Source organism: Bufo gargarizans, chromosome 1 (assembly GCF_014858855.1).
Source record: "Bufo gargarizans isolate SCDJY-AF-19 chromosome 1, ASM1485885v1, whole genome shotgun sequence".
Classification (NCBI taxonomy): domain Eukaryota; kingdom Metazoa; phylum Chordata; class Amphibia; order Anura; family Bufonidae; genus Bufo; species Bufo gargarizans.
In genome coordinates, this window is record NC_058080.1 from 298,102,633 (window position 1) to 298,127,654 (window position 25,022).

At 41.4% G+C, this 25,022-nt stretch overlaps 1 protein-coding gene across 3 annotated transcripts in view; it reads left to right on the plus strand.

Moving 5' to 3' along the window:
* Positions 1 to 25,022, plus strand: part of BMP2K (BMP2 inducible kinase) — a 220,517-nt gene that overhangs the window by 174,668 nt on the left and 20,827 nt on the right. For all 3 annotated transcript variants that reach the window (XM_044304924.1, XM_044304940.1, XM_044304933.1), the window contains exons 13-14: positions 1,446 to 1,621; positions 6,893 to 7,053. In XM_044304924.1, coding sequence (XP_044160859.1) covers positions 1,446 to 1,621; positions 6,893 to 7,053 — 337 coding nt within the window. The remainder of the gene's footprint in view (positions 1 to 1,445; positions 1,622 to 6,892; positions 7,054 to 25,022) is intronic.

A 25,022-nucleotide genomic window follows, 5' to 3' on the forward strand; every position in this document is an offset into this window, starting at 1 on the left:
AGATTTTGAGGGCATGCGGACACATTTTCGGCATAAGCTACGCTAATAGGTGGTATAAGGCAGTGTAAATGTACACCAGATTTTTCACCGAGCATCAGCTACTGCACATTTTTTTTAGACTGTCTGTCTACAGTTGTCTCAGTGTGTAAATTCTAGGATGAAAAAAATGTGCTCTTTTTATTCACTTGCAGACTGCAGTGTCAATTTGCTTCAGTATGTGACAGGGTAGAAGGACACCTGAATTACTGCAGCCCTTTACTTTCTCCCTGCTGAGATCGAGATAGAGCTATAGCTAAGGCCCCTTTTAGACTAAGCGATTATCGCTCAAATACTTGTTAGATTGTTCTAAATTACAAGATAATCTTTGAGTGTAGAATATCTGACAGGACTCTAACACTACTGTCTCACCCCAACAGAGAATTACAAATTATTGCATTGTCAGTACAGTTTTGACACTGATTCAAGTAGACAGCCCCCTTGAGAGAGCTGTGCTTGTAAAGGTCCAGGACTGGGCTGCAATTCCATTTTATTGGTAACATGGCAGACAATAGTAACTTCCTGTTAAGAGGAGGAAGAAGTCTGCAGCACAAACTGCTGAACTTAGAAGTGAAAAGTTTGGTAAAGGTACTGCACTCAAGGCACACTTAAAAAAATGACTTGTAACTAAGTCAACTTCAGTGAAACATCTAATATTCAGTGTGTGATGGTCAGGGATGTAAACAGTCCTAAGTGTCTATTCCTTTGTTTTTAGTGTTATATATGCTTGTTATATGGTGCTCATTAATCTGCTGGGGTAAGCAGGATAAACATACCTTTTGCAGAGCTTTTATAATCAGGAGAGCTTTTATCAAGTTCAACTCCCTTCAACTTCAGTTCAAAGAAATGTGATCAAAAAGTCACACACACTCCAAAATGGTATCAATAAAAACTACAGATTGTCCTTCAAAAAATGAGTACCCACACAGCTTTGTGTGTGGGGAGGGGGTGTCAGAATATGGAGATAAAAAGAAAAAAAAATGTATCCATAGTTTTTTTTATTTCAGTATTAAAACAGAAGAAAAAAACATAAATGGTATTGTTGTAATTGTACTAGCCCGTAGAATGAGGGCAACAGGTCAGTTGTCAGTTAAACCGGATTGGGAATGTCGTAAAAACAAAATCCATAAAATTGTGGCAGAATTTTGTTTCCCAATTCCACCCCATTTACAATTTTTTTCCAGCTTTCCACTACATTGTTTGAATATGAAATGGTGACATTAGAAAGTACAACTTGCGACTGTGAACGAAAATAAAAATAAAGGTTATGACTCCAGCGGATAGGAAGTAAAGAAAACGGAAAACGCTAAAATTGAAAATTACAGTGTCACGAAAGGGTTAATGACAGAGCTGTTATCTGTAACTCCCAGCTTATGTTGTAGTTTCATGAATGTCTTTTTTATAAACAGGTTCATCAGTATCAACAGGCTCCGTTAAAACAGCAGCAGCAAGCCATGGTCCATCTTCAGTCTCACCCTCCTCAGTATCTGTCTTCTCCTCAGCAGTTCACTCCAACCTTAGTATCATATGCCACTCCTCACCTGGAGCATGTGGGAGCAATGAGAAACTTGTGTAATACTAACATGTAAGTAGCTCTTAAATATTACTATAAATGCAGAATAATATGTATTTATTAAAAAAAATATTCATGGGGAACATTTATTATCTTTTATGCTATTGTTAAAGAGAACCTATAACCTCCTTCAGTAACAGCTTGCATTCCCTAGGAAGTAAGAGTTCTGGAACATGTTTTTTTGTAACTCTGTTTTGTGCTGTCCCTCTGTTATTCCCACTATAAATTTATGGCCAGGGGAGAATTGGGGACCTAAAGTGGCCTTGCAAAAAAAAAAAAAAAAAAGTGGGTCCAAATTGGCAGAAGGCAGGGATCAGCAATATCATAGTGCAACAAAAAATACCACTCCAGCAGAACAAAATACAACAGTGCAGCACAATAAGCTGCCCCAGCAGAACTAAATACCACAGTGCCATTAGGATATGGTAGAGGGGGCTGAGGAGGTGAGACGTGGGCCACAGCACTGAGCCAGCTTTAGCTTCAGCTGCTTGGTCTTTCAGCACTACCAAACATACAGGAGAATACAGCACTACATACCAATTATCTTATGTGCCTCGCTTTTCTATCATCCTCCTCACCTTCTTAGCACAAACTCCCAATCCCAGTGCCCCAACAGCATCATCATCCTGCTACTACCCTCAATACTGTACCCCAGTGCCCCCAAATACTATACTGCAGAAAAAATAGTGCCATACAGATAGCCCCTTAAAAATACGAATAGCATACAAAAATCATTATGCTAAGCAGAGTGTCGGTAGTAATACACTTTCCCAGAGTGGCTTCAGTAGAAATGAAGCCCCCAGAAGTGTGTTCTCCAAAGTGGGCCAGACTAGGAAAGAACAAATAAGATGCCTACATCCTAGCGCAGGCTGGCGGGATGATGTCACTGATACCTCAAACAACCAGCTGTAACTTTAATCATAAACTTTTAGTAGGAATAATAGAAGAATGGAACAACATAGAGTTGATACAGAATTATCATTTCACGTGGAATACAAACAATTGCTAAAACATACATTTCAGGAGTAGTGACAGGTCCTGTTTAAAAGTTTACATGACCTGTTCGAAGACAACATTGGTACACTTCCATGGCACTTGGTAAAGCACCCCGCTGCATTTGCCACTCTTCTTAGATTTGTACTAAGTGCCTCTGCTTTCAGTGCTATAATTCAAGTCTAAGCCTTCTATTCTGCAGATTGCTCACATCCTACTAGGACCTATGCACTAAAATAACATGACATTTCAGTGTTCATTAGATATCATGCTTTTCAGACTTTCTGACATACATTGGTTATAATGTCAAAATGTAATAAAATAAAAAATGAGCCTATACTCAGCTGTTACTCCCCCAGCGTTTGCAGCACGGCTGTCAGGATAATGACTACCGTCCCATACAAACAGGGATAGTGCAGCCCTAAAACTGGCCGGATCCACTATCCCTACCTACATGCACGGTCACCCTCGGCATTGACCCAACAACTGGACGGCAGTCCCTATACTGAAATAGGTGAAGGGTGACGCACATACAGGGACAAACAAATGTACAAATACTAAGTAGTTGTGTGGAAAATCGGTGAAGTGCCAGACAATGCAGTACAAGATATTCCAGGGGCAAACGAGAAAACCAAACATGCCAAAAAGTCAGAACCAGGAGATCCATAGAATACCAAATCGACAGAAGCCAAAAATGTAGTCGCAATATAAAATCCAGAAAACTAAAGGAGTTCTCAGTAAACGCAATGGAACAGTAGGGGGAGCCAGAGGACAAGGAATTCATCGGCACCTGTGCATGTAGGTTCTGGCTTTTTATACTGAAGAAACGCAGCTCACGCCGGTGTGCCTGCACACCAGGTAGAGCTGCCAGCCATGCGCCCGCACCTCCTCTTTGCACAGGCTGCCCAGCAGCCCTGGTTCCTCCGGCAACCTGACTCTGCTGCCACATGGAGACAGCAGTGTCCAAGGGAATCGTGACAGTAGCCCCCACCCCTTCCTCTTTGTCATGAAATTTCTTAATCAACCGATCAGCGTGGACCTCTTCAAGACCTCTCCTCAGGACCATAACCTTTCCAGTGGATTAGATATTGTAACTTATTACAGACCCCTCTGAAATCTAGAATTCTTCCTGACTCAAATTCTGTTTCACCTTCTACCTCCACCTCTACCTCCACCAGTCCAGTTCTGTGAAACCAGAGGAGTAACATATTTCTTTAACAAAGATTTATGAAAAACATTGTGAATTTTGAAAAAATCTGGTAATTTAAGGGGAATGTGTCATCAGAAAATGACCTATTTTTGATGTTATTTTAAATTTTCAGTGTCAATATCTATATTTAAACAAAAAACCTACAGTTTTTGCACTGGCCGCTAAGCTTAACCTTCTCCCGACCGCCTAATGCAGGGATGCGTCCTGCGGGCAGCCGGGTTATTCCTCATGGACGCATCGGCACGTCATCCCGAAAGAGCTGAACCCTAAAAAAGTATATTAGACACTGCTTTGTTAACAGCGTCAAATATACCCGCTACCTGGTCCTCTGGTGGTCCCTTTTGCTTGGATCGACCACCAGAGGACACAGGCAGCTCTGTAAGTAGCACCAATCATCACACTACACCCCCCCCCCCCCGTCACTTATTAACCCCTGATCACCCCATATAGACTCCCTGATCACCCCCCTGTCATTGATCACCCCCCTGTAAGGCTCCATTCAGACATCCGTATGTGTTTTGCGGATCCGCGAAACACGGACACTGGCAATGTGCTTTCCGCATTTTGCGGATCCGCACATTGCCAGAAGACACCCTAAGGTATTTCGTGAGGGGCATGGCGAGTTCATGTAAAATTTTATTTTTTGTCACAAGTTAGTGGAATATGAGACTTTAGTAACAAATTATTTTTTTTTTTATTCCATTTCCGCTAACTTGTGACAAAAAATAAAAACTTCCATGAACTCACTATGCCCATCAGCGAATACCTTAGGGTGTCTACTTTCCGAAATTGGGTCATTTGTGGGGTGTTTCTACTGTCTGGGCATTGTAGAACCTCAGGAAACATGACATTATAGTTTTTGTCCATGGAGAGGACCTTGCTGCATGCATATAACCTAGTGAACATAGCCTTAAAAGTAAGCTAAAAAGCAAAGCCATTTGGTGAGGCTCAACTTGAAGTGAATCGTCAGAACATTTCTGGCTGTGCTTTTGCTGTGAGAATAAATGAAGTGTTATGTTGACAACCAAATCCATCATATATCATGCATGACAATAGAGGAAATAAAATTTACCCTGCACATAGCCTGTTCTACAAGTTGGATTCCATCTATAAATGCCGTTTACAAGCCTATTAAACATGTTCTGAGATTCTAAGTAGTTAGGTTTTTGTAGGGTTTATTAGGAGTAGTTTACACTGATACCTGACAGTGTGTTTAATACAAGAATTAAAATGTCATAAAGGTAAACTCAGTGAAATGAGAAACACGTAAAAATAAGGTATAGCAATGTAGCAATTTACAGTATAATATCTTATAAAACCTAATTTATGTTATTCATGCAGGCTATTACAACCAGCTATGATACAGTCCTGATCAAAAGTTTAAGACCACTTGAAAAATTGCAAAAAATCATATTTAGCATGGCTGGATCTTAACAAGGTTCCAAGTAGAGTTTCAACATGCAGCAAGAAGAAATGAGAGTGAGATAAAACATTTTTTGAGCATTCAATTTAATAAAAACAACAAATAAACTGAAACAGGCTGTTTTTCAGCTGATCAAAAGTTTAGGACCACATGCCTTTTAAAAGGTCAAATCTGTGCAAAGATGTGGATTCATTGTCATTTTCTGTCAGGTAGTCACACGTTGTGATGGCAAAGGCAAAAAAACTCTCCCTTTTTGAACGTGGTCGGGTTGTTGAACTGCATAAGCAGGGTCTCTCACAGCGCGCCATTGCTGCTGAGGTGGGACGCAGTAAGACAGTCATTTGGAATTTCTTAAATTCTTAAATGATCCTGAGGGTTATGGAACAAAAAAGTCAAGTGGAAGACCTAAAAAAATTTCATCAGCACTGAGCCGGAGGATCCAATTGGCTGTCCGTCAAGACCCTGGACGATCCTCGACCCAAATTAAGGCCCTTACTGGTGCTGACTGCAGCGCCATAACAATCAGACGGCATCTGAGACTGAAGGGCTTCAAAAACAAAAAAACCTCTTCAAAGACCTCGTCTCCTTGAACGCCACAGAACTGCTCTTTTGGACTTTGGAAGAGAGCACCAAACATGGGACATTCAAAAGGTAGAAGAAAGTTTTATTCTCTGATGAGAAAAATTTTAACCTTGATGGTTTCCAACGTTACTGGCATGACAAGCAGATCCCACCTGAGATGTTTTCTACGCGCCACAGTGGAGGGGGCGCACTGTGCCATAGGCGGACACAGGCTCCATTTATGATGGGCTGCATTCTGTGAATGGACCATTCTCAGAGGCTGCTATTTATCTCACCATGACATGTCTGTGGTGTTTGATAGAATGTACAGTTTTTTCAACTCGTTTTATAGAGGTAAAAGAAAAGTTTGTCACCATCCAAAAGCAAAGGGCAGCTTTGGGGAGTTTTATCTTTCAGTAAGTTATGGGCAGTTTTAAGAGAGTTCAGTCTATAACCTGAGATTCAAATGCATAAAATGCTTTGACATGTATGGAACTCAGGAGGAAACCGGAGAGAACATGCAATCTGCTTGCAGCAAAGAATCCAACGTTAATTACCCAACAGGACCTGCTCCAGTTGCTCTGGTTCTCCCAGCAGGGCTTTGTTTACCTAGTGATGTCACATCGACAACATATGACCACAGTGCACTGCTAAGGACATTGATTGACTGTAGTAGTCACATATTGTCGATATGATGCCACCACGGCAGCCAGGTGAACAGAGCACGGAGTGCGGAGTGAAGCTGTCAGGCAAGTGATGATCTATTCTTTATTGCTGGTGGATCACATGTGTTTGGTTTCCGCCTGAAAGTGGAAAACCCCTTTAATTCTGTCTGTTGCTTCTTAGCTACAGACTGTCACTTTGCAGTTTGTAGTCTGTCGCTAAGGACCATCTATCTAAATTGTCTATGCAGCAAACCTAAGCAAAAAAAAATCTAAATGTTTTGCAAGATTTCACATTTTAAATCTAAATGAAAAGTAACTATAGTTCGTAGGTATTTTGAGTTACGTCACATTGCTTTCTCCATTCAGATACTTTACCACCAAATCTAGATAAAAGCCATGTAAATCTATAATGGAATTTGTTTATGCTTCAGGTCTGCAGGTGTACCAGAAAAGGAACCCACTTCTAACTTGCCAAAACAGAACAGCAGCAACCCCCCGGACATGTCAGGCTGGAATCCATTTGGTGATGATAACTTCTCCAAGCTAACAGAGGAAGAGTTGCTGGACAGGGAATTTGACCTCCTGAGATCAAGTAAGGGGACATTGAAGGCTTAATTTGCTTCACAATAAATTGGACACACAAAACTCGCAGCCAGAATTTGCCCTGTCTTGTGGACCAGAATTACACACACAACTTCTTTCTACGTATCTGAGGGGCAACATTGTGTCCAGGTTTATTAGGATTAAAAGACATGGGAAAGGGCTTAAGAGAAGACATTGATTATAAATGAGATGCACTCACATCTCTTGCTTATTTTATTTTTTATTATTTTGAAACCATTTTACCTACTTCATTCGGACCAGTGATGCCCTATGATGATGCCTGAAAGAAGAGCTGGCCTTTTTTCACATTACGTTAATGTTTGCTAAGTCCATCTGATATGTCTCTGCCTGTAAGAGTCACTTTTCCTGTTCCATAATATCTTAAATAAACCTATTCATCTTCTGTTCTGTTTGTTTTGCTTGCATATGGTAGAATCTAAACCTTTCATCCTTGACTCATGAATAGTCAAAGGGGTTGGCCCATCTGGGACTTTGATGGCATATTGCTAGGATAATGCTCAATGTCAGATAGGCGCGAGCCCACCTCTTGGACTCGCCCCTATGTAAAGAACAGGGCCCCTAAAGTAAAGGAGAGCACACCGCGCATGTTCAACGTGATCTCCATTCACTGCTATGAGAGCAGCACGCTTAGCTAATTTTGGAAGTCCCATAGTGGTGAATCGAAAACGTACTGTGCAATTGCGGCCAACCCTCTGTTCACAGCTATGGGACTTCTGGAAATAGCAGCACTTGGCTATTTTCAGAACTTCCATAGTGGTGAATGGAAGGTGCCCGCAGATGCACGGCTGTTCACTTCTGGGGTTCTATTCTGAAGATAGGAGCTGGTCCCAGATGTGGGACCTGCAGCTACAGTATCCAACATTGATGGCATATCCTTGCGGTATGCCATTAATGTCCCAGATGGGCCAACCCCTTTAAGTCTACTGTCTCACAAAATAATGTACTGTAGAATGCCAGCAGCTTCTGACAAAAGCAGACAGTGCCTATTGCTTTCACTTGATGTCTGTATGTTTCTACTCATTAACCAGACCACACCCAACTGCATGACATTGTCTTTTCTTAATCTTAAAGTAGTGGGATGCATGAGCAAACCTATAAATAACACATACAATAAATGTTGGGCCACCCATTTAAGAATCTGTATTCTCATGGAACTAAGAGAAGGAAGAAATAGTTTTCAGTACTGACCAGCCTCCCTGGCTGATGGTATATCCTAGCAATATGAAATCTCTTTAAAAGGGATAGCCCTTGAAGGGGTTGCTGATGATATTCATGTAGCATCCTTGGGGTCTCAGTGTGGTTTACTGTTTAATATCTAGTATATTTGAGAGCAGAATAAGGTAATGACAATCACACAAATTCCAGCACTGTCTATGTTATGTGTTGCAACAACGCTGGTTGTTCACAGGACTGTACAATTGGACTTCATCTTTTGCAGTCACCTTTCCCAGGTACTGACAGTGTCTCCTGGTACACTCAGATACCACCAAGATTTAAAGTAGGGCCAAGCTGTATTACAATCGGACCATCAAATCAGGCATCAACACTGACAGGCAACAAATATACAGAAGGAAACTCATAGATAGATGACAGGAACCAAACGATGATGGTAAACAGATGATGGAAATGTCAGTGATGTAATAAAGCAGGCAGCTTATGATGACGGCTAATAAAGTTGAAGGATGAAGATAACCAATAATAACGAATGGACAATAACTGACCCTGACCCTAGCTATTCCTGAATCTTCCTAAGATCTTTCCGTGAATACTGACCTTGAACTAAACAACACAGACAGATCAATACTTTCTGTGTAAAATGTTGACCTGTATTACTTTTTAATATGGATTACCATGAAAGTTTTAAGACTATAATCGTGGCGTGCAGAATTTTTATATACTTACCTAAAAGAAAAATGACTATTGTCAGAAACAATATCTGGATTAAAATAAATGCAAGAACCAAACTACACAGACAAGGAACTAGATAAGGGAAACAAATTGTTGCTGTATACAAATGTGTACAGCTCCAAACTAATAGATGACGATGCAGCAGGCAAAAACCTGATGGTCTTATCGCCCTTCCTCTTCAGGGAGTCTGAAGAGCTCTTTATTCTGAGCTACATAAAAGGCTTATTAATCTTTTAGCATGGATGTTCCTATCTGGTTCTAAGCACCTTTTTTCAGGATCATAAACCTGCCAAATGAAGCTGAAGGAGCTGTCTGCCACACCATGTAGAATCAAGAATCTTCTTAACCATGTACATAGGCAGACCCTGGAAAAGAACTGGTGAGAGTCTATGAACAGAACTTCCAAAAGGAGACACAGGCTTCGAGGCAAGTCCAAAATAAAAGAAACTGGTTTGATTTGTCTTAATGGGACCAATACACCTGGGACAGAACTTGCCACATGGTTGCCTTAGCATGATGTTCTTGTCAGACATCCACACTATCTCATACCTTGAACTTATGTGGCCTGCGGTGGAGATCAGACTTACATTTAGCACACAGAGCAGATGAGCCCAAAGCCCTATGAATCTTATTTGTTATTGAAAATGGATGTGGATCCACTTTACCAACAACCAATTTGGCTTTGAGCTATTCGTAAGATAGCTATCCTGGTAGTCCCCTGGTATTTACCATTTAACCCCTGCACAGGCATATGGTCTTCTCTGCAGGGGAGCTACCAGGCCACTACCTCTTCAAATAGTCCCGTTGCATTTGACCTACGGGCGTCAGAGACACTAGTGCAAAACTTGTGGTCAGGAAACAGGCAGTGGTCACGGCACCAGAGTTCATGCATATCCGTAAAACAATTTGAGGTCAAGGCATGCAGCAGAGAGGCAACACTGTAAACAAGCATAAGTCATGGGAGGCAGTAGAGAGTCAATAAACAGGCAGAATTCAGTACATGGGCAGACTAACAGATAAGCACAACTTTACTGGAAACTAGCAAAGTAAGGGACCTAAAGCTCAGGCACCTCTCCCTTGGGAAAGGTGCCAAAAGTACCCACATGTGTCAAGCTACTGTGTACTGGTCCTTTAAGAGCAGGGGAACACAGGAATCTGGAGGAGGCCTTGCAGCTTCATACAGGATGTGGCCTCCAATGTGGGACACAGGATTCCGGCGGCCAGCTGGAGAGCAGAGAAGTACCAGTGGGTCCTGGCTCCTGGGCAGAAACAAAGTGAGCAATGCAGAGACTGTGGCCCACCCCATATAGCGGGACAGTGGCAGCACAAAGCACCACCATCGCATTACTCTACACTGACTTTACCACCCTGAACATGTATCTGAGCAATGGAACTTCAAAACCCATCCTACAGATGTCACCTTCCCCAATAAACCTCTCCACATCCTTCATCATAACTGGTTATAAAACAGTTCAAGACAAGGCCATACACATCTTTAGCAATACTTGGACAATTGATGGGCAATGTTGCTTCCATGACACTCCAAAAGAACAGTGGACCTAAGATTTCTAAGAACAAACAACAGTTGAGGGGGTTTCTCTGGAGGTCCATGAGATTTAACCTGCAAGGGGAGGAATTGTAGAAAAGCAGGAGCTTTTAGGTTTTTGGAACCTGGACGGAAGGTAATGACAAAATAATATCTAGAGAAAAACAAGTGGTTAAGCCTCTTAGCAGATTCTATATACAAGAGGTTCTTATGATCTGTATAAACAACAATTTGGAACTTTGTTCTTTCCAGCTAGTAGTGCCTTCACTCTTCAAATTCCCGCTTTATTTTGTCAACAACTCCTGATTTCCAACATCAGAGTTGAATTCTGCTGTAGAAAATATCTGGGAGAAGAAGTTACATGGATGCAACTTATGGTGTAAGGATTCTCTTAAGGTCAAGGAAGTATAGCCCCCTGCTTCAAAATTAGAGCCATCTGCTTTAACTATAAACTGTAGATCAACATCTTGAGTTATTAAGGACCAGAAGAGATTAATGGAACAGATATATTAGGATAGCTTTTTTTAACACCAGAATATTGTGCCTACACCATTTTTAGTTTGTACTAAATGTATGATTGAGATTGTTACACGTGTCTAAATCTGTGATATTGTTTTATAAAATGGTGAAGGGAAAGGTGCGACCCAATGCACAAGAGTGCTTTATACTATAAAAATATTACCCCTCTTTTATACCACCTTGGAGCTGGTATAAATCTTGTCCAAATAAAGGAAACAAAAGAAGGCACAAAGTAGGCACAGACAAAAATGTGGCACAAATATGCTTAGTATATTTGGCTCAGCAAGCCATAAATTCTGGAGCAAATCAAGACACAATCTAGGTGCAGTGACATTGATATAGCAAAGGTAAAGAGTAGAGGCTAACTGTTTATTATGGTGATAATATTCAGTCTCCTGTAGTCTATGCAGAGATGAAGATCACTGACGTTCTTGGTTACAAACAAGAATCCAGCAGCAGCTGAGGACCTGGAAGGATGAATAAATCCCTTCTCTCTCACTGAGAGAATCCTCCTCTTGGGAATCTTAGGACTGGGAATTAAATCCATGGGGCAGTCATATTCTCTTTCAGGAGGCAGACTATTATCAGTATTTTCACACAAAAAAAACATCCACAAATTCATGATACTCTGCTAAGAGACCCTGTAGACAGCAACAGTAACAAGTGAATTAAATCATCCTCCCATTTACAGGTATGCCTTTATCTATTGGGTTAATTATCCAGAACCCCAATATGTAGGGCTAACTAAGTATAACCCAATATAACAAGATAAGGAAAATGAACTAATGAACCCAGTGGATACATCCTACTGACAACTTGGTAGCCATCTAAGAACAAATGAACAAATGATAGTGGTTATCTCCAGAGGCACAGGATAAATACCCAATCTTTGGTCCAAATAAAAATCTAAGAAGGTCTGCAGCCATATTTTACGAAAACCTGTACAGTCAAAGAAACACTCTCCCATTCAGTCTTTGAAGATGATGTCAAAATATTGTTGGGAGCAAAATTAAATACACCCAGAAGAACTTCCCTTGTATCTTTTAGCCTGGGAAATTTCCTTGCTTGAGGGTGCGCTTCTTATTACCACGTTATAAACAAATACCTAGGAATCTCCTGCTATCCTGGTCAACTTTGCAGAGTCTCATGGGACCAATTTCTTTAATTCAGTCTCAGTCACATTATATAGGATAGGAGATGTCTGCTCTGGCTTTCTGTCTCTGATATGCCTGTCAGTATCACCAAGGAAATTAGAATCCACATAGGGGAAATTGTACCATAAATTGTAATTCATTATCAGAGAGACCTAATCTATATTGACTATGGATGGAAGAGTCAGTTCAACCACTGGCAGTAACCCACTATCTAAACTCTGCAGAATATTCCTATACTGCCCTGTGTCCCTGTTTCAAGACACAGAGATCAGCATTGGCAGACGAGGCGGCATCTGGGTTAACACTTTATATAGCTGAATCTCCAGGCTTCTGGCTGAATGCTCAGGACAGGGGGTTTCTGGGCAAGAGTCATAAAGAGTTATTCCGGTTTTAAAATTTTCATCATCACCTGACAGGAAACAACATGTTATCACTTACTAATAGTGATTGTTTATCTCTAATGCCCCATCTTTCTGCAACCCATCGTGGTCACATGACATTTTCTGCTGTGTTCGTTCCCTGTCCTCATGACACCAGATGGGCATATGAGGGCAAGGCTTTAAAAAATCTGCCCTGTAGACACATCATCAAAAACCTTGCATCTGAGGGTGGTGTCCTAGACACTGTCCTGTAGACATGACGTCAGCGTTGAGGCTGTGTTTTAGGCCGAATGCACACGGCCGTGGAACACGGGCGTGAGCGGTCTGTGGTATCCTGGCTGGCATCCTGCTGAGAGCAGGAGCGCACAACGTCATTGGTTGCTATGAGTAGTGCAGCGGCGGCATGAAGCGTGCAGCGTCATAGCAACCAATGATGCCGTGCACTCATGCTCTCAGCAGGATGCCATGCCGGGATACCATGGACCGCTCACGGCTGTGTTCCACGGCCGTATGCATTCCGCCTTTATGGTGTTTTTTTTTATAGCAGGGCATCAAGCAGGTTTGGATCTGTGATGTTCGAGCTGGGAGGGCAAAGGAAGGCAGAGACCTGATGCGACAGACACTCACTGTGAGTCTTGTGTGGGGTGTAAACACAGGGTACGGGTCACAGATCACATTTATGCTGGAGGAGTCAAAATGCACTGAGAACTTCATCATCTGACTTATATAATTCAGTAAAGTTGAATGCCACTGTTTACTTAATTTTTTTGGTGTTTAACCAGAAAACTCCTTTAATAACCCTTACTCTTAGAGCCTCTGATAAAATAAAGTTTATAACTTTAACAAAAAATATTTAAACTGAGCACAGTGTCCAGAAATACAATTGGTAAATTATTTAAAGGTGCTGGGGATTGTGGAGGAGTAGCAGTAGCCTCTTGCATATTTTAAGTAAATTGTTCTTGTATAATTAACTGGGTAGGAGCAGCATGCATCAGAAAATTCACAGTCTGGCATGATACAGCTTCTATATTTTACACCAGTGATAATGTAACAAAGCTGGTTGTTCACAAGACTGCAGAACTCGACTTGACCTATAGCACTCGCATCTTGCAGTACTCGGATATAACCAGGACTTACAGTAGAGCCAAATTATATAACAAATGGACAGCTGTAAGAATAGTGTTACGAAGCACAGATCAACACTGGCATATAACAAATACAATGGTGCTTGATAGTTTGTCGGCTCTTAAAGAATTTTCTATATTTAGTTGACCTAAAACTACATCACATTTTCACACAAGTCCTCAAAGTAGATAAGGATAGCCAAATAAAACATAAGACTTGCTTGTTTATTGAAGAAAACTATCCAATATCACATTCCTCTATACAAAACAGCTTCAACTCTGTTATTCTGGTGGGTTTCATCCCATGAACTGCTTACTTCAGTCCCTTCCATAGCATTTCTGTTGGACAGGACTTTGACTTAGGCTACTTTCACACTAGCGTTAAAGTTTTCCGGTATTGAGTTCCGTCATAGGGGCTCAATACCTGGAAATAAACGCTTCAGTTTTGTCCCCATTCATTGTCAATGGGGACAAAACTGAACTGAACAGAACGGAATGCTCCAAAATGCATTCTGTTTCTTTGAGTTGCGTTCCCAGACCGGAGAGCAAACCGCAACACGTTGTATTTTGCTTTCCGTCTTGACACAATAGAAAATGGATCCGTCCTCAATTGACTTTCAATGGAGTTCAAAACGGATCAACTTTGGCAATGTTAAAGATAATACAACCGGATCCGTTCATAACGGATGCAGATGGTTGTATTATCAGATCCAGCAAAAACGCTAGTGTGAAAGTAGCCTTAGCCATTTCCGAACTTCAACTTTATTCTTCTTCAAGCAGGTAGTTTCTGTAAAAAGTAGTATTTATTAGCTGCAGCACTAGCATCGCACGGTGAGATAGATGTTTGGATAGCACAACTCACCGGTAATCGTCATCTTTCTTCATTTCTTCTTGTATAGTAATAAGGAGTAAGCTGTCAATCACTGGTAGGAGGGCAGACCAGTACTCTCATCTCATGAATACATGTGTGATACCAGCGCTGTATCTAATAAATGGTACATTTCACAGAAACGACATTATAGACACACAGCAGGGAAATCACTTTAATCAGGGAGAGGGCATCATAAAGGCAGCGACAAATTCCCTTTAATACACAGTAATAATGAAATATAATAGCAAAAGTTTATGATATTGTTTAGAACTCCCTGGTCTATGTTGCCTATAATTTAATTGTATGTAATGTAGATAGAGCTAGAATTTAGTTTTATAGAAATCAGAGCTTTTTGCTACAGAACTACAATTTCCCTACTTCCCTTCACGCCACCATCTAGTAAAATGATAAAATCCAGCCTTCAGTTCCCACTAGGGGATCACTGCATAGGGATTTATACAGCTTCAATTAAATGCAATGATACATAGGTATGTAAGTCATGCCATTGTCCAATTTGCATTGCAAATCTGATTCTTCTGAAAAACAAAAAACCTACATTTTGGTGAGGAACTTCTTGTCATTCAAACTGCATCTTGCATAACCAATTTGCACCACAGCATGGTACTGACTGCTAACAAAATGTACACATATTAAATAATCTACAATATATAATTATATGTAATCTCTATGCACAATATTTCTAGTTTATTATGCTCTCAATGTTAACTTTAATCACTACACTACATAATAAACACATAGTAATGTTATTTAAACCATATTGTGCATTTGTGTGTGTGTTCATATAACAAAAGGTTATGATATTGATTAGCATTCCTTGGTCTATATTGTCTAGATGATCTCTTGGAAGGTAAACCTATAATTAAATTTTATGTAATCTACATAGATCCAGGATTTCTTTTATAAAAATCAGAGCTACATATTCTAGTAAGAAACATGTATTGGTTGTTGTTATAGTTATAGATGGTTATAGGTAAGACAAAAAGTTAATGACAAAAAGTCAAATGTAAAGTTTATTTTATAGGTCACAGAATGGAAACTGTCTGGTGTTCATTAATGTGCCCACATGATGGCAGCAAAGTGCATCTCATTTCTCAAACTTAGCATTTGCACCATAAAGATCACAGTAATGTACTAAAGATGAAATTGTTTGCTTTATATAAAATGTTCCGTATGAAATTCAGTCATTTATGCATTCAAAACTGCAGATTCACCTTTGCAAAAAATGTACAGGTTACATATAGAATTATGCTATAAGACTACATAAAAAAATTTCAACATGAGGTTACTGTATAGTTTTTTTTCAGTGAAAAAATCAGCAGTTTGATATACAGTCATGGCCAAACGTTTTGAGACTGATACAAATTTTGTTTTTCACAAAGTTTGCTGCTTTAGTGTTTTAAGATCTTATAGAAGTTTCTAATCGTAAACTGAAGTACAATATAAGCATTTCATAAGTTTTCTCATTTTTATTGACAAATACATCAGGTTTATGCAAAGACTCAATATTATCAGTGTTGACCCTTCTTTTTCAAGACTTCTGCAATTAGTTCTGGCATGCTGGATATCCGTTTCTGGGCCAAATCCTGACAGATGGCAACCTAACCTTGCCTAATCAGTGCTTAGAATTTATCACAATTTTGGTGCTTTTTGAGAATTGATCACAAGTTCTCTATGGGATTAAAGAATGAGATCTGGGGGAGTTTCCTGGCCATGGACCCAAAATTTCAATGTTTTGTTCACCAACCCACTTGGTTATCACTTTTGCATTGTGATCAGGTGCTCCATCATGCAGTAAAAAGCAATATTCATCACCAAAGTGCTCCTGGATCATTAGAAGTTGCCTTGGAGGATGTTTTGATAGCATTCTTTATTCATGGCAGGCAGAATTGTGAGTGAGCCCACTCCCTTAGATGAAAAGCAACCCCACACATGAATGGTCTCAGGAATGCTTTACTGTTGGCATGACAGGACTGATGGTAGTGCTCACCTTTTCTTCTCTGGACAATCATTTTTCCAGATGTCCCAAACAGTCTGAAGGTGGCTTCATAAGAGAAAATAAGTTTACTGTATTTCCTAGATGTTTTTCTAGGTTGCATTTTTGCTGCCCTTTTTGACACCAGGCCATCCTCCAAAAGCCACCTCCTCACTGTGCGTGCCAACAGTAAAGCATCCTGAGACCATTTTTCCTAAGAACACTGCCATGAACACTCCAAAAGCAACACTCCAAAGCCTCCAAAAGTGACTTCTCCTATTTATACAGTACAATTTGGTGATGATCTATGCTTTTTCCAGCATGATGAAGCACCATGGCATAAGGCAAAAATGATAACTTGGTTAGTAAAGCATTGCAATTTTGGGTCCATGGCCAAGAAACTCCCCAGATCTCAATTCTACCGAGAGCCTGTTGTCAATCCTCAAAAATAGGGATCGACCGATTATCGGATTTACCGATATTATCGGCCGATATTCAGGATTTTGAACGCTATCGGCATTTATTTTGCCGATATTCCGATAGCGTATGGGGAACACAGATCGTGCTGCTGTCAGCGCTCTCCGTGTTCCCCTTAGCAGCACAGGGGAGAAGGAAGCAGTGTCTCCTCCCCCTGTGCTGCTGCTGCCGCCAATGAGAGGACAGGGGACAAGAGGAGGGGAGGAGCTATGGCCACTGCGCCACCAATGAAGCTTAATCTCTCATTTATTCATATACAACAGGAGGCGGGAGCTGCAGGATCACATAGCCGGCTCCCGACCTCTATGAGCATTAGCTGCGATCTGCCGTAGTTAACCCCTCAGGTGCCGCGGATCGCAGCTACTGCTCATAGAGGTGGGGAGCCGGCTATGTGATTCTGCAGCCAGCTGCCGCCTCCTGTATATGAATAAATGAGAGAGGGGTTGTCCAAGTTATATTTATTGATGACCTATCCCCAGTATAGGTCATCAATATCAGATCGGCGGGGGTCATTTCAAATCCATTCATTTCAATAGGAAGGCTTGGGTGTAATTACACCTGCTCACCACTGCAGATGCAACGGCTGGAAGGTAAACAGTGAAGAGGAGGCAGCGCTGACACCGTGCGAGTCTCCTCTTCAAACAGCTGATCAGAGGGGGTGCCGGGTGTCGGACCCCCTCCGATCTGATATTGATGACCTATCCTGAGGATAGGTCATCAATAAATATAACTTGGACAACCCCAGTGCGCCCCCCCCACCCCAGTATTAAAAACATTGGTGGCGCAGTGCGCCCCTCCACAGGATCCCCTCCTCCTCCGATCGGAGCCCCAGCAGTGTAATGCTGGGGCTCAGATCGGTTACCATGGCAGTCAGGACGCTATTGAAGCCCTGGCTGCCATGATAAGCTCCATGCTGCTGTGTGCACAAAGCACAGAGCATCAGGGACAGTGTGAGCTCCTATTCACCTGATAGAGCTCTATCAGGGTGAATAGGACAAGGGTTCTAGTCCCTAAGGGGGCTAAAAGTTAGTAAGTAAAAAAAAAAAAAAAAAAAAAAAAAAAAAAAAGTTACAAAAATAAAACACCAAAATATTAAGTATAAATGAAAAAGAAAGATTTACAAAAAAAAAATACACATTAACAATAAACATACATTTTCAGCAGATTTGTGGGATTTTTTATGTATTTTTAAAAAAAAAAAATTCCCAGAATATCGGTATAAATTATCGGCCTGAAAGTTCACAAATTATCGGTATTGGTATCGGCCCTAAAAAATCAATATCTGTCGATCCCTACTTAAAAACACAGATGGACAAACAAAAACACTGAAGTTGTGATAAATACCATGCACTGATCAGGCAAGCTGATATCTAATGGCAGACGTCATGAAAAAGAAAGCTCAACACTGGAAATATTGAGTCTTTGCAAAATTCTTGTATACATTGTATTTGTCAATAAAGGTTCTAAAAATGTATGAAATGCTTATAATTATATTTCAGCATACCATAGAAACATTTCACAAAAAAAGATCTAAAAGCACTGAAGCAGCAAATTTGATGAAAAACTAAATTTGTGTCAGTCTCAAAATGTTTGCCCATGACTATATATAGACATTGTTCAGAATGCAGTTCTTTTGGGTGACTATGTTAGTAATAGGGTAAACCCAAACTGAAATGCTGATCTCTGACTGTTTGCAAAAGTGTAGACAGAACTTGGAAGATGCAGGAAACAGAAATAAGAAAGTTATTTCAGCTGTATTTGTCCAAAACAGTTGATCCTGTTCCTGTTACCAAACAATAAAGAGGAGAGAGGAAAACGAAAGATGACATGCTTGCATCACATCCAGAGTAGAATAGTATTTTTCCATTACACAGTTAATCAAAGTGCAGATCCCCATGTGACCACAAAAAGGGTAGGCATTTTTTGGCAGTGACCAATGGTATTTTTAAGTTTTACACGTACAAGTTACCCATAATTTTTTTATTTTTTTTTGCAATTACAAATAATAACTTGCAGCCAATTGTGAGTTCTCTGTAAAATGGTTTTAGAATATGGTTTTACACTTTGTGAACAGCAGCGTGTATATGTTACAATGGCAGTTCATGGCTGCTGCTGTCCCATGTCTATTGGCGTTGGCTTCCTGTGTGTGAATTAAGGCCATTGTTTATGTATATCTCTTCTGTTGTATTACTGCAGTAGATAACCTCCTCTGTGAGCTGCTGTGAGGATATTCCCAATTGCTAATCAGCTTCTCCTATGTAGTTGTGTTACTGACTTAGTTTCCTTGCCTGAGCAATTGGTCTGTACCTAGGGCTCTCTAGTTTGCTAGATCCTATGTAGGACCTGTGGTCTGTTTGTCTGCCTGTGTACTGACTGCTGCCTGTTTCCTGATCGTCTGCTGTCTGACCGGACCTATGCCTTTTCACCATACTGAGCCAGGACTAGCACAAAGTCAAACCAGTTGGTTGGCACATTGGATTCACATCCACTGTCTGTAACAGTATACTAAGGATTTACATGAATAATCTGTCACATTGTCATACCCCTATAACTAAAGGCATTTATTTAGATGGTCTAAAGAAAACTAACCATGTGCTTCTTCTGAGTCAATTAGTGTATCATGCCATTTACATGCAGTGGCACCTAAACTTAAAGGGGAGGGTCTGATAATTTATATATGTAGCCATTGCATGGAGTATTTCTCGTTTCAAGAGCAAGCAATTCAAATAATAGGTAAGCAAAAGTATGGAACTCAAACTGCCTCCTCTCTGACACTGTAAGGAGGAGAAGTATTTAATTTCCATTTTCTTCCTTGTCTTTGTAATACCTGCATGTGATTACAGATGTTACATTAACGTGTGTTCTGTCGGCTCAGAATACTTAAACAGTACAGAATACTTTACATAATAAAAGGCCATGCTGGGGCGACATGGTGAGCAAAGATCACTATGTAGTGCGGCAGCCTCACAAAACAGTGGAAGTGAATGGGATTGTGTTGCAACACGCAAGTTTCTATGACCATGGCCTGGCAGTGGAAAAACATCTCTGGATTTTTTGTGACTTTTTTGGGTCGTGGCTACTTGCAGGCTGTACGGCTTCTCCATTCAGTTACTTGCAACACAGGCCGTGCTACACAGTGATCCTTGCTGTGTAGCCCTAGCTTAAAGACTTTACTAAGGGCTCTTTCACACTTGCGTTGTCCGGATTCGTTGTGTACTCCATTTGCCGGAATTACACGCCGGATCCGGAAAAACGCAAGTGAACTGAAAGCATTTGAAGACGGATCCGTCTTCAAAATGCGTTCAGTGTTACTATGGCAGCCAGGACGCTATTAAAGTCCTGGTTGTCATAGTAGTAGTGGGGAGCGGGGGAGCAGTATACTTACCGTCCGTGTGGCTCCCGGGGCGCTCCAGAATGACGTCAGAGCGCCCCATGCACATGGATGACGTGATCCATGCGATTACGTCATCCATGCGCGTGAGGCGCCCTGACATCACTCTGAAGCGCCCCGGGAGCCGCACGAACGGTAAGTATACTGCTCCCTACTACACTTTACCATGGCAAACAGGACTTTAGCGTCCTGGCAGCCATGGTAACCATTCACAAAAATGGGCATTAATTCCGGATCCGGCCTTGCGGCAAGTGTTCGGGATTTTTGGCCGGAGCAAAAAGCGCAGCATGCTGCGGTATTTTCTCCGGCCAAAAAACGTTCCGGTCCTGAACTGAAGACATCCTGATGCATCCTGAACGGATTTCTCTCCATTCAGAATGCATTGGGATAATCCTGATCAGGAATTTTCCGGCATAGAGCCCCGACGACGGAACTCTATGCCGGAAAAGAACAACACAAGTGTGAAAGAGCCCTAAGGTGAAATGGGACACAGTTCCGACCATCTCCTGGCTAGGAAAAAGCAGAGCGCCCCGTTGCTCTGCTGTTTCAGTAGCTCTCATTGCCATGCATGAGAGCTACTGAAACGGCGTAGCACAACAAGCTATGCTGTCTCCATAAGCCAGAAACAGGATAGCTTGTTGTGCTACACGGTTTCCATAGCTCTCATGCATGGCAATGAGAGCTACTGAAACAGCAGAGCCTTGGAGCAGCCAGGAGGTCACCTTAGTAATGGCCAGATGAGACAACCCCTTTAACTCTCCACACAATAAGACCTAACTCTGAGGTACTGTAGGGCAGCACCAAGAATACTGTGCCTATTCGGTGTGCATAATGTCCCAGATTGGCCTGGGTACTGTCCCTAGTAAAGCACACAATATGTCAGCAATGTCAACTGAAGGTGAACTGTTCCATTAGAGCATGCTATATTTTATTAAAATGTTGCTACATTTGAGTAGGACAGTTGCGGTTGCAGAGTTGTTTCTCCATCTTAGTACCAACATACAGATGTAGCAGAGTTAAGTCACAGTCATAACGCATTAACTATAGGTGATAACTCACCAAGTGTGTGTTAACTCTGCTCAGGGCCGGTGCAAGGATTTTTGCCAACACAAGCGAAGCTACATTTTGGCGCCCCCCCCTCCCCCTTACAGCTCACCTGGCCCTGGTCCCGTCTGCAGAAGCTGGCTTCTCCTCTCTGTGGTCCTGGTATCTTCTCTCTGCTTCAGACAATGGCTGGTTTAAGGACCATGTTTTTCACCCTCTAAGACACACCTAGGTTTTAGAGGAGGATAATAAGAAAAAAATATTTTCCATTACACCTCAGGTCAGACCAGCAATCAGACCTCCAATGTTAATCAGACATCAGCCCCCAATGTCAGCCATCAGACCCCCATGTCACATTTCTCCCCCTCCATGTCACATTTTTCCGCCCTCCCCCAGGGTGCGCCCTAAGGCGGCCGCTTGGTCTGCCTTATGGTAGCACCGTCCCTAACTCTGCTACATCTGTAGATAATAGCTTTATTTACAGCCCATGTACTGGTAGTAAGGTTTTTTTGGCATCCTTACTGACTGGCATTATCCTAAAGGTGGCAAGCCCTGCTCTTCCAGCATCCAAAATATCATAAAATCACACAGCACAGCTGATGCTAAGAAAAAGAACACTACACCTCAAGACGTCATCTTAACTATGAAGCATGGTGGAGGGATCATCAAGGTTTTGGGCTGCCTTGTGGCCTGGACACCTTGTGATCATTGAGGGAACAATGAATTGTAAGGCGTATCAAACATTTTACAACAGAATGTAAGAGCAGCAGTCCGTGACCGCAAGCCGAAGAGATTTTTGGTGATAAAACAAGAAAGCGACCCAAAGCACACAAGTAATTTAACTAAAACATGGTTGCAAATGTAAAAGCCTGTCTGGATTTCATGCTGTCAATGGTTCAGGACCAACTTGTTTTTCCAGCACATCCCACAGATGCTCCATTGGGTTGGGATTCAGTGAATTTGGATGCCAAATCAATAGCTTGAACTGTTTGTGCTTAAAATGACAGGCTCCCTTTAAGGAACGCTGACAATGTCTAAGCTGAAGAGAGCATGTTATAGAGCAGGAGGAGCCTAACTGACTGATTTATAGTTTTAGGAGAAAATATTCAGTATAACTTTTAATTCATTCACTTATATTCCAGCTCATTCTGGGCTTTGAAGACCAGGAGACGGTGATTGACAGCCTTCCTTCTATCACTGTGTATACAGAGAGAGCTGTCAATCACTGATAGGACCGCCTCCTGGACTTGAATGAATAAATTGCAACTTATAAAGAATATTTTCCCATAAACTATTTACCGATCTGCTCAGCACCTCCTGCTCTATAACATTCTGCCAGCAGATTATTTAGCATTTTCATGGCGACAGGTTCCCTGTAAACCGTTCCTGAACAACTTGTGTTGCAGCATGATCCTGTTGCAATAGGCCACTGCCATTAGGTATTACTGCCATTAAGGGGTGTACTTGGTCTGCAGCAATGTTTACTAGGTGGTACATGTCAAAGTAACACTGCCCAGGACCTCATTACGGCTTGAATTTTTCCCATAGTGCATCCTGCTGCTAGCTTTTCTTTCCCCCCAAGTAAGTGAATCATGTACACCCATTCATCTATATCATGTAAAAAAAAAAAAAGTGTAATTATCAGACCAGGCCATCTTCTTGTATTGCTACATGGTCCAGTTCTGATGCAGTAGATGCTTTCTTCCCACATGCATCAATGAGCCTTGGCTGCCCTTGACCATGCCGCCAGTTCACCGACATTCATTCTTTGGACCACTTTTGGTATGTACACTGGAATCATTCCATAAGATGTAGTTGTCTAGCAATTATAACTTGGCCCTTGTCAAACTCGCTTAGATTCTTAAACATCCCCATTTTATTGCTTTAACTTCAAATAAGGACTGTTAACTTCCACCCCTTGCAAGATGATCAGTGTTACACATTTCAGGACCAGGTGTGTACCTGAAAACGATGCATTAAAATTATGCAATTCAACCTGCAAAATACAGGGCCTTAGAGTTTCTGTTAAAAAAAAAAAAAATCATCTTAAGTGCTTCAGTTGCTGTTTAACCCCTTAGTGACCAGCCTGTTTTGGGGCTTATTGACCAAGTGTTTTTCTTCCTTTTTTCATCTTCGCCTTCCAACAGCTATAACGTTTGTATTTTTCCATCTATGCAGCTGTATGAGGGCTTTTTTTTGATGATTTTGATTTGATTTTAACCCCTTTAGGACACAGCCTTATTTCACCTTAAGGACCAGGCCATTTTTTGCTAATCTGACTAGTGTCACTTTAAGGCCCATTTACACAGGCGAGTTTTCGGTGCGGGTGCGATGCGTGCGGTGAACGTATTGCACCCGCACTGAATCCTGACCCATTCATTTCTATGGGGCTGTGCACATGAGCGGTGATTTTCACGCATCACTTGTGCGTTGAGTGAAAATCGCAGCATGCTCTATATTGTCCGATTTTCACGCGACGCAGGCCCCATAGAAGTGAATGGGAAACGTGAAAATCGCATAGCATCCGCAAGCAAGTACGGATGCGGTGCGATTTTCACGCACGGTTGCTAGGAGACAATCGGGATGGAGACCCGATCATTATTATTTTCCCTTATAACATGGTTATAAGGGAAAATAATAGCATTCTGAATACAGAATGCATAGTAAAACAGCGCTAGAGGGGTTAAAAAAATAAAATAAAAAGTTTACTCACCTTAGTCCACTTGATCGCGAAGCCCGGCATCTCCTTGTGTCTACTCTGCTGAACAGGACCTGGGGTGAGCATTAAATAGACGTTAAGGACCTTTGAATGACGTCACTCTGGTCATCACATGGTCTTTTACCATGGTGAATCACCATGGTAAAAGATCATGTGACGTACCATGTGATGACCGGAGTGACGTCATCAAAGGTCCTTAACCTCTATTTAATGCTCACCCCAGGTCCTGTTCAGCAGAGTAGACACAAGGTGATGCCGGGCTTCGCGATCAAGTGGACTAAGGTGAGTTAAATTATTTTTTATTATTTTTTAACCCCTCTAGCGCTGTTTTACTATGCATTCTGTATTCAGAATGCTATTATTTTCCCTTATAACCATGTTATAAGGGAAAATAATGCAATCTTCAGAACATCAATCCCAAGCCCGAACTTCTGTGAAGAAGTTCGGGTTTGGGTACCAAACATGCGCGATTTTTCTCACGCGAGTGCAACGCATGACAATGTTTTGCACTCACGCAGAAAAATCGTGCATTTTCCCGCAACGCACACGCCTCTTATCCGGGCCAAAAATATGACGCCCATGTGAAAGAGGCCTGGTGATAACTGGTGGTGATAACTTTAAAAAGCTCTGACTTATCCAGGCCATTCTGAGACTTTTTTCGTCACATATTGTACTTCATGACACTGGTAAAATGAAGTTAAAAAAAATTCATTTTTATTTATAAAAAAATACAAAATTTACCAATTTTTTTTACAAAATTGCAAATTTCCAAGTTTCAATTTCTCTACTTCTATAATACATAGTAATACCT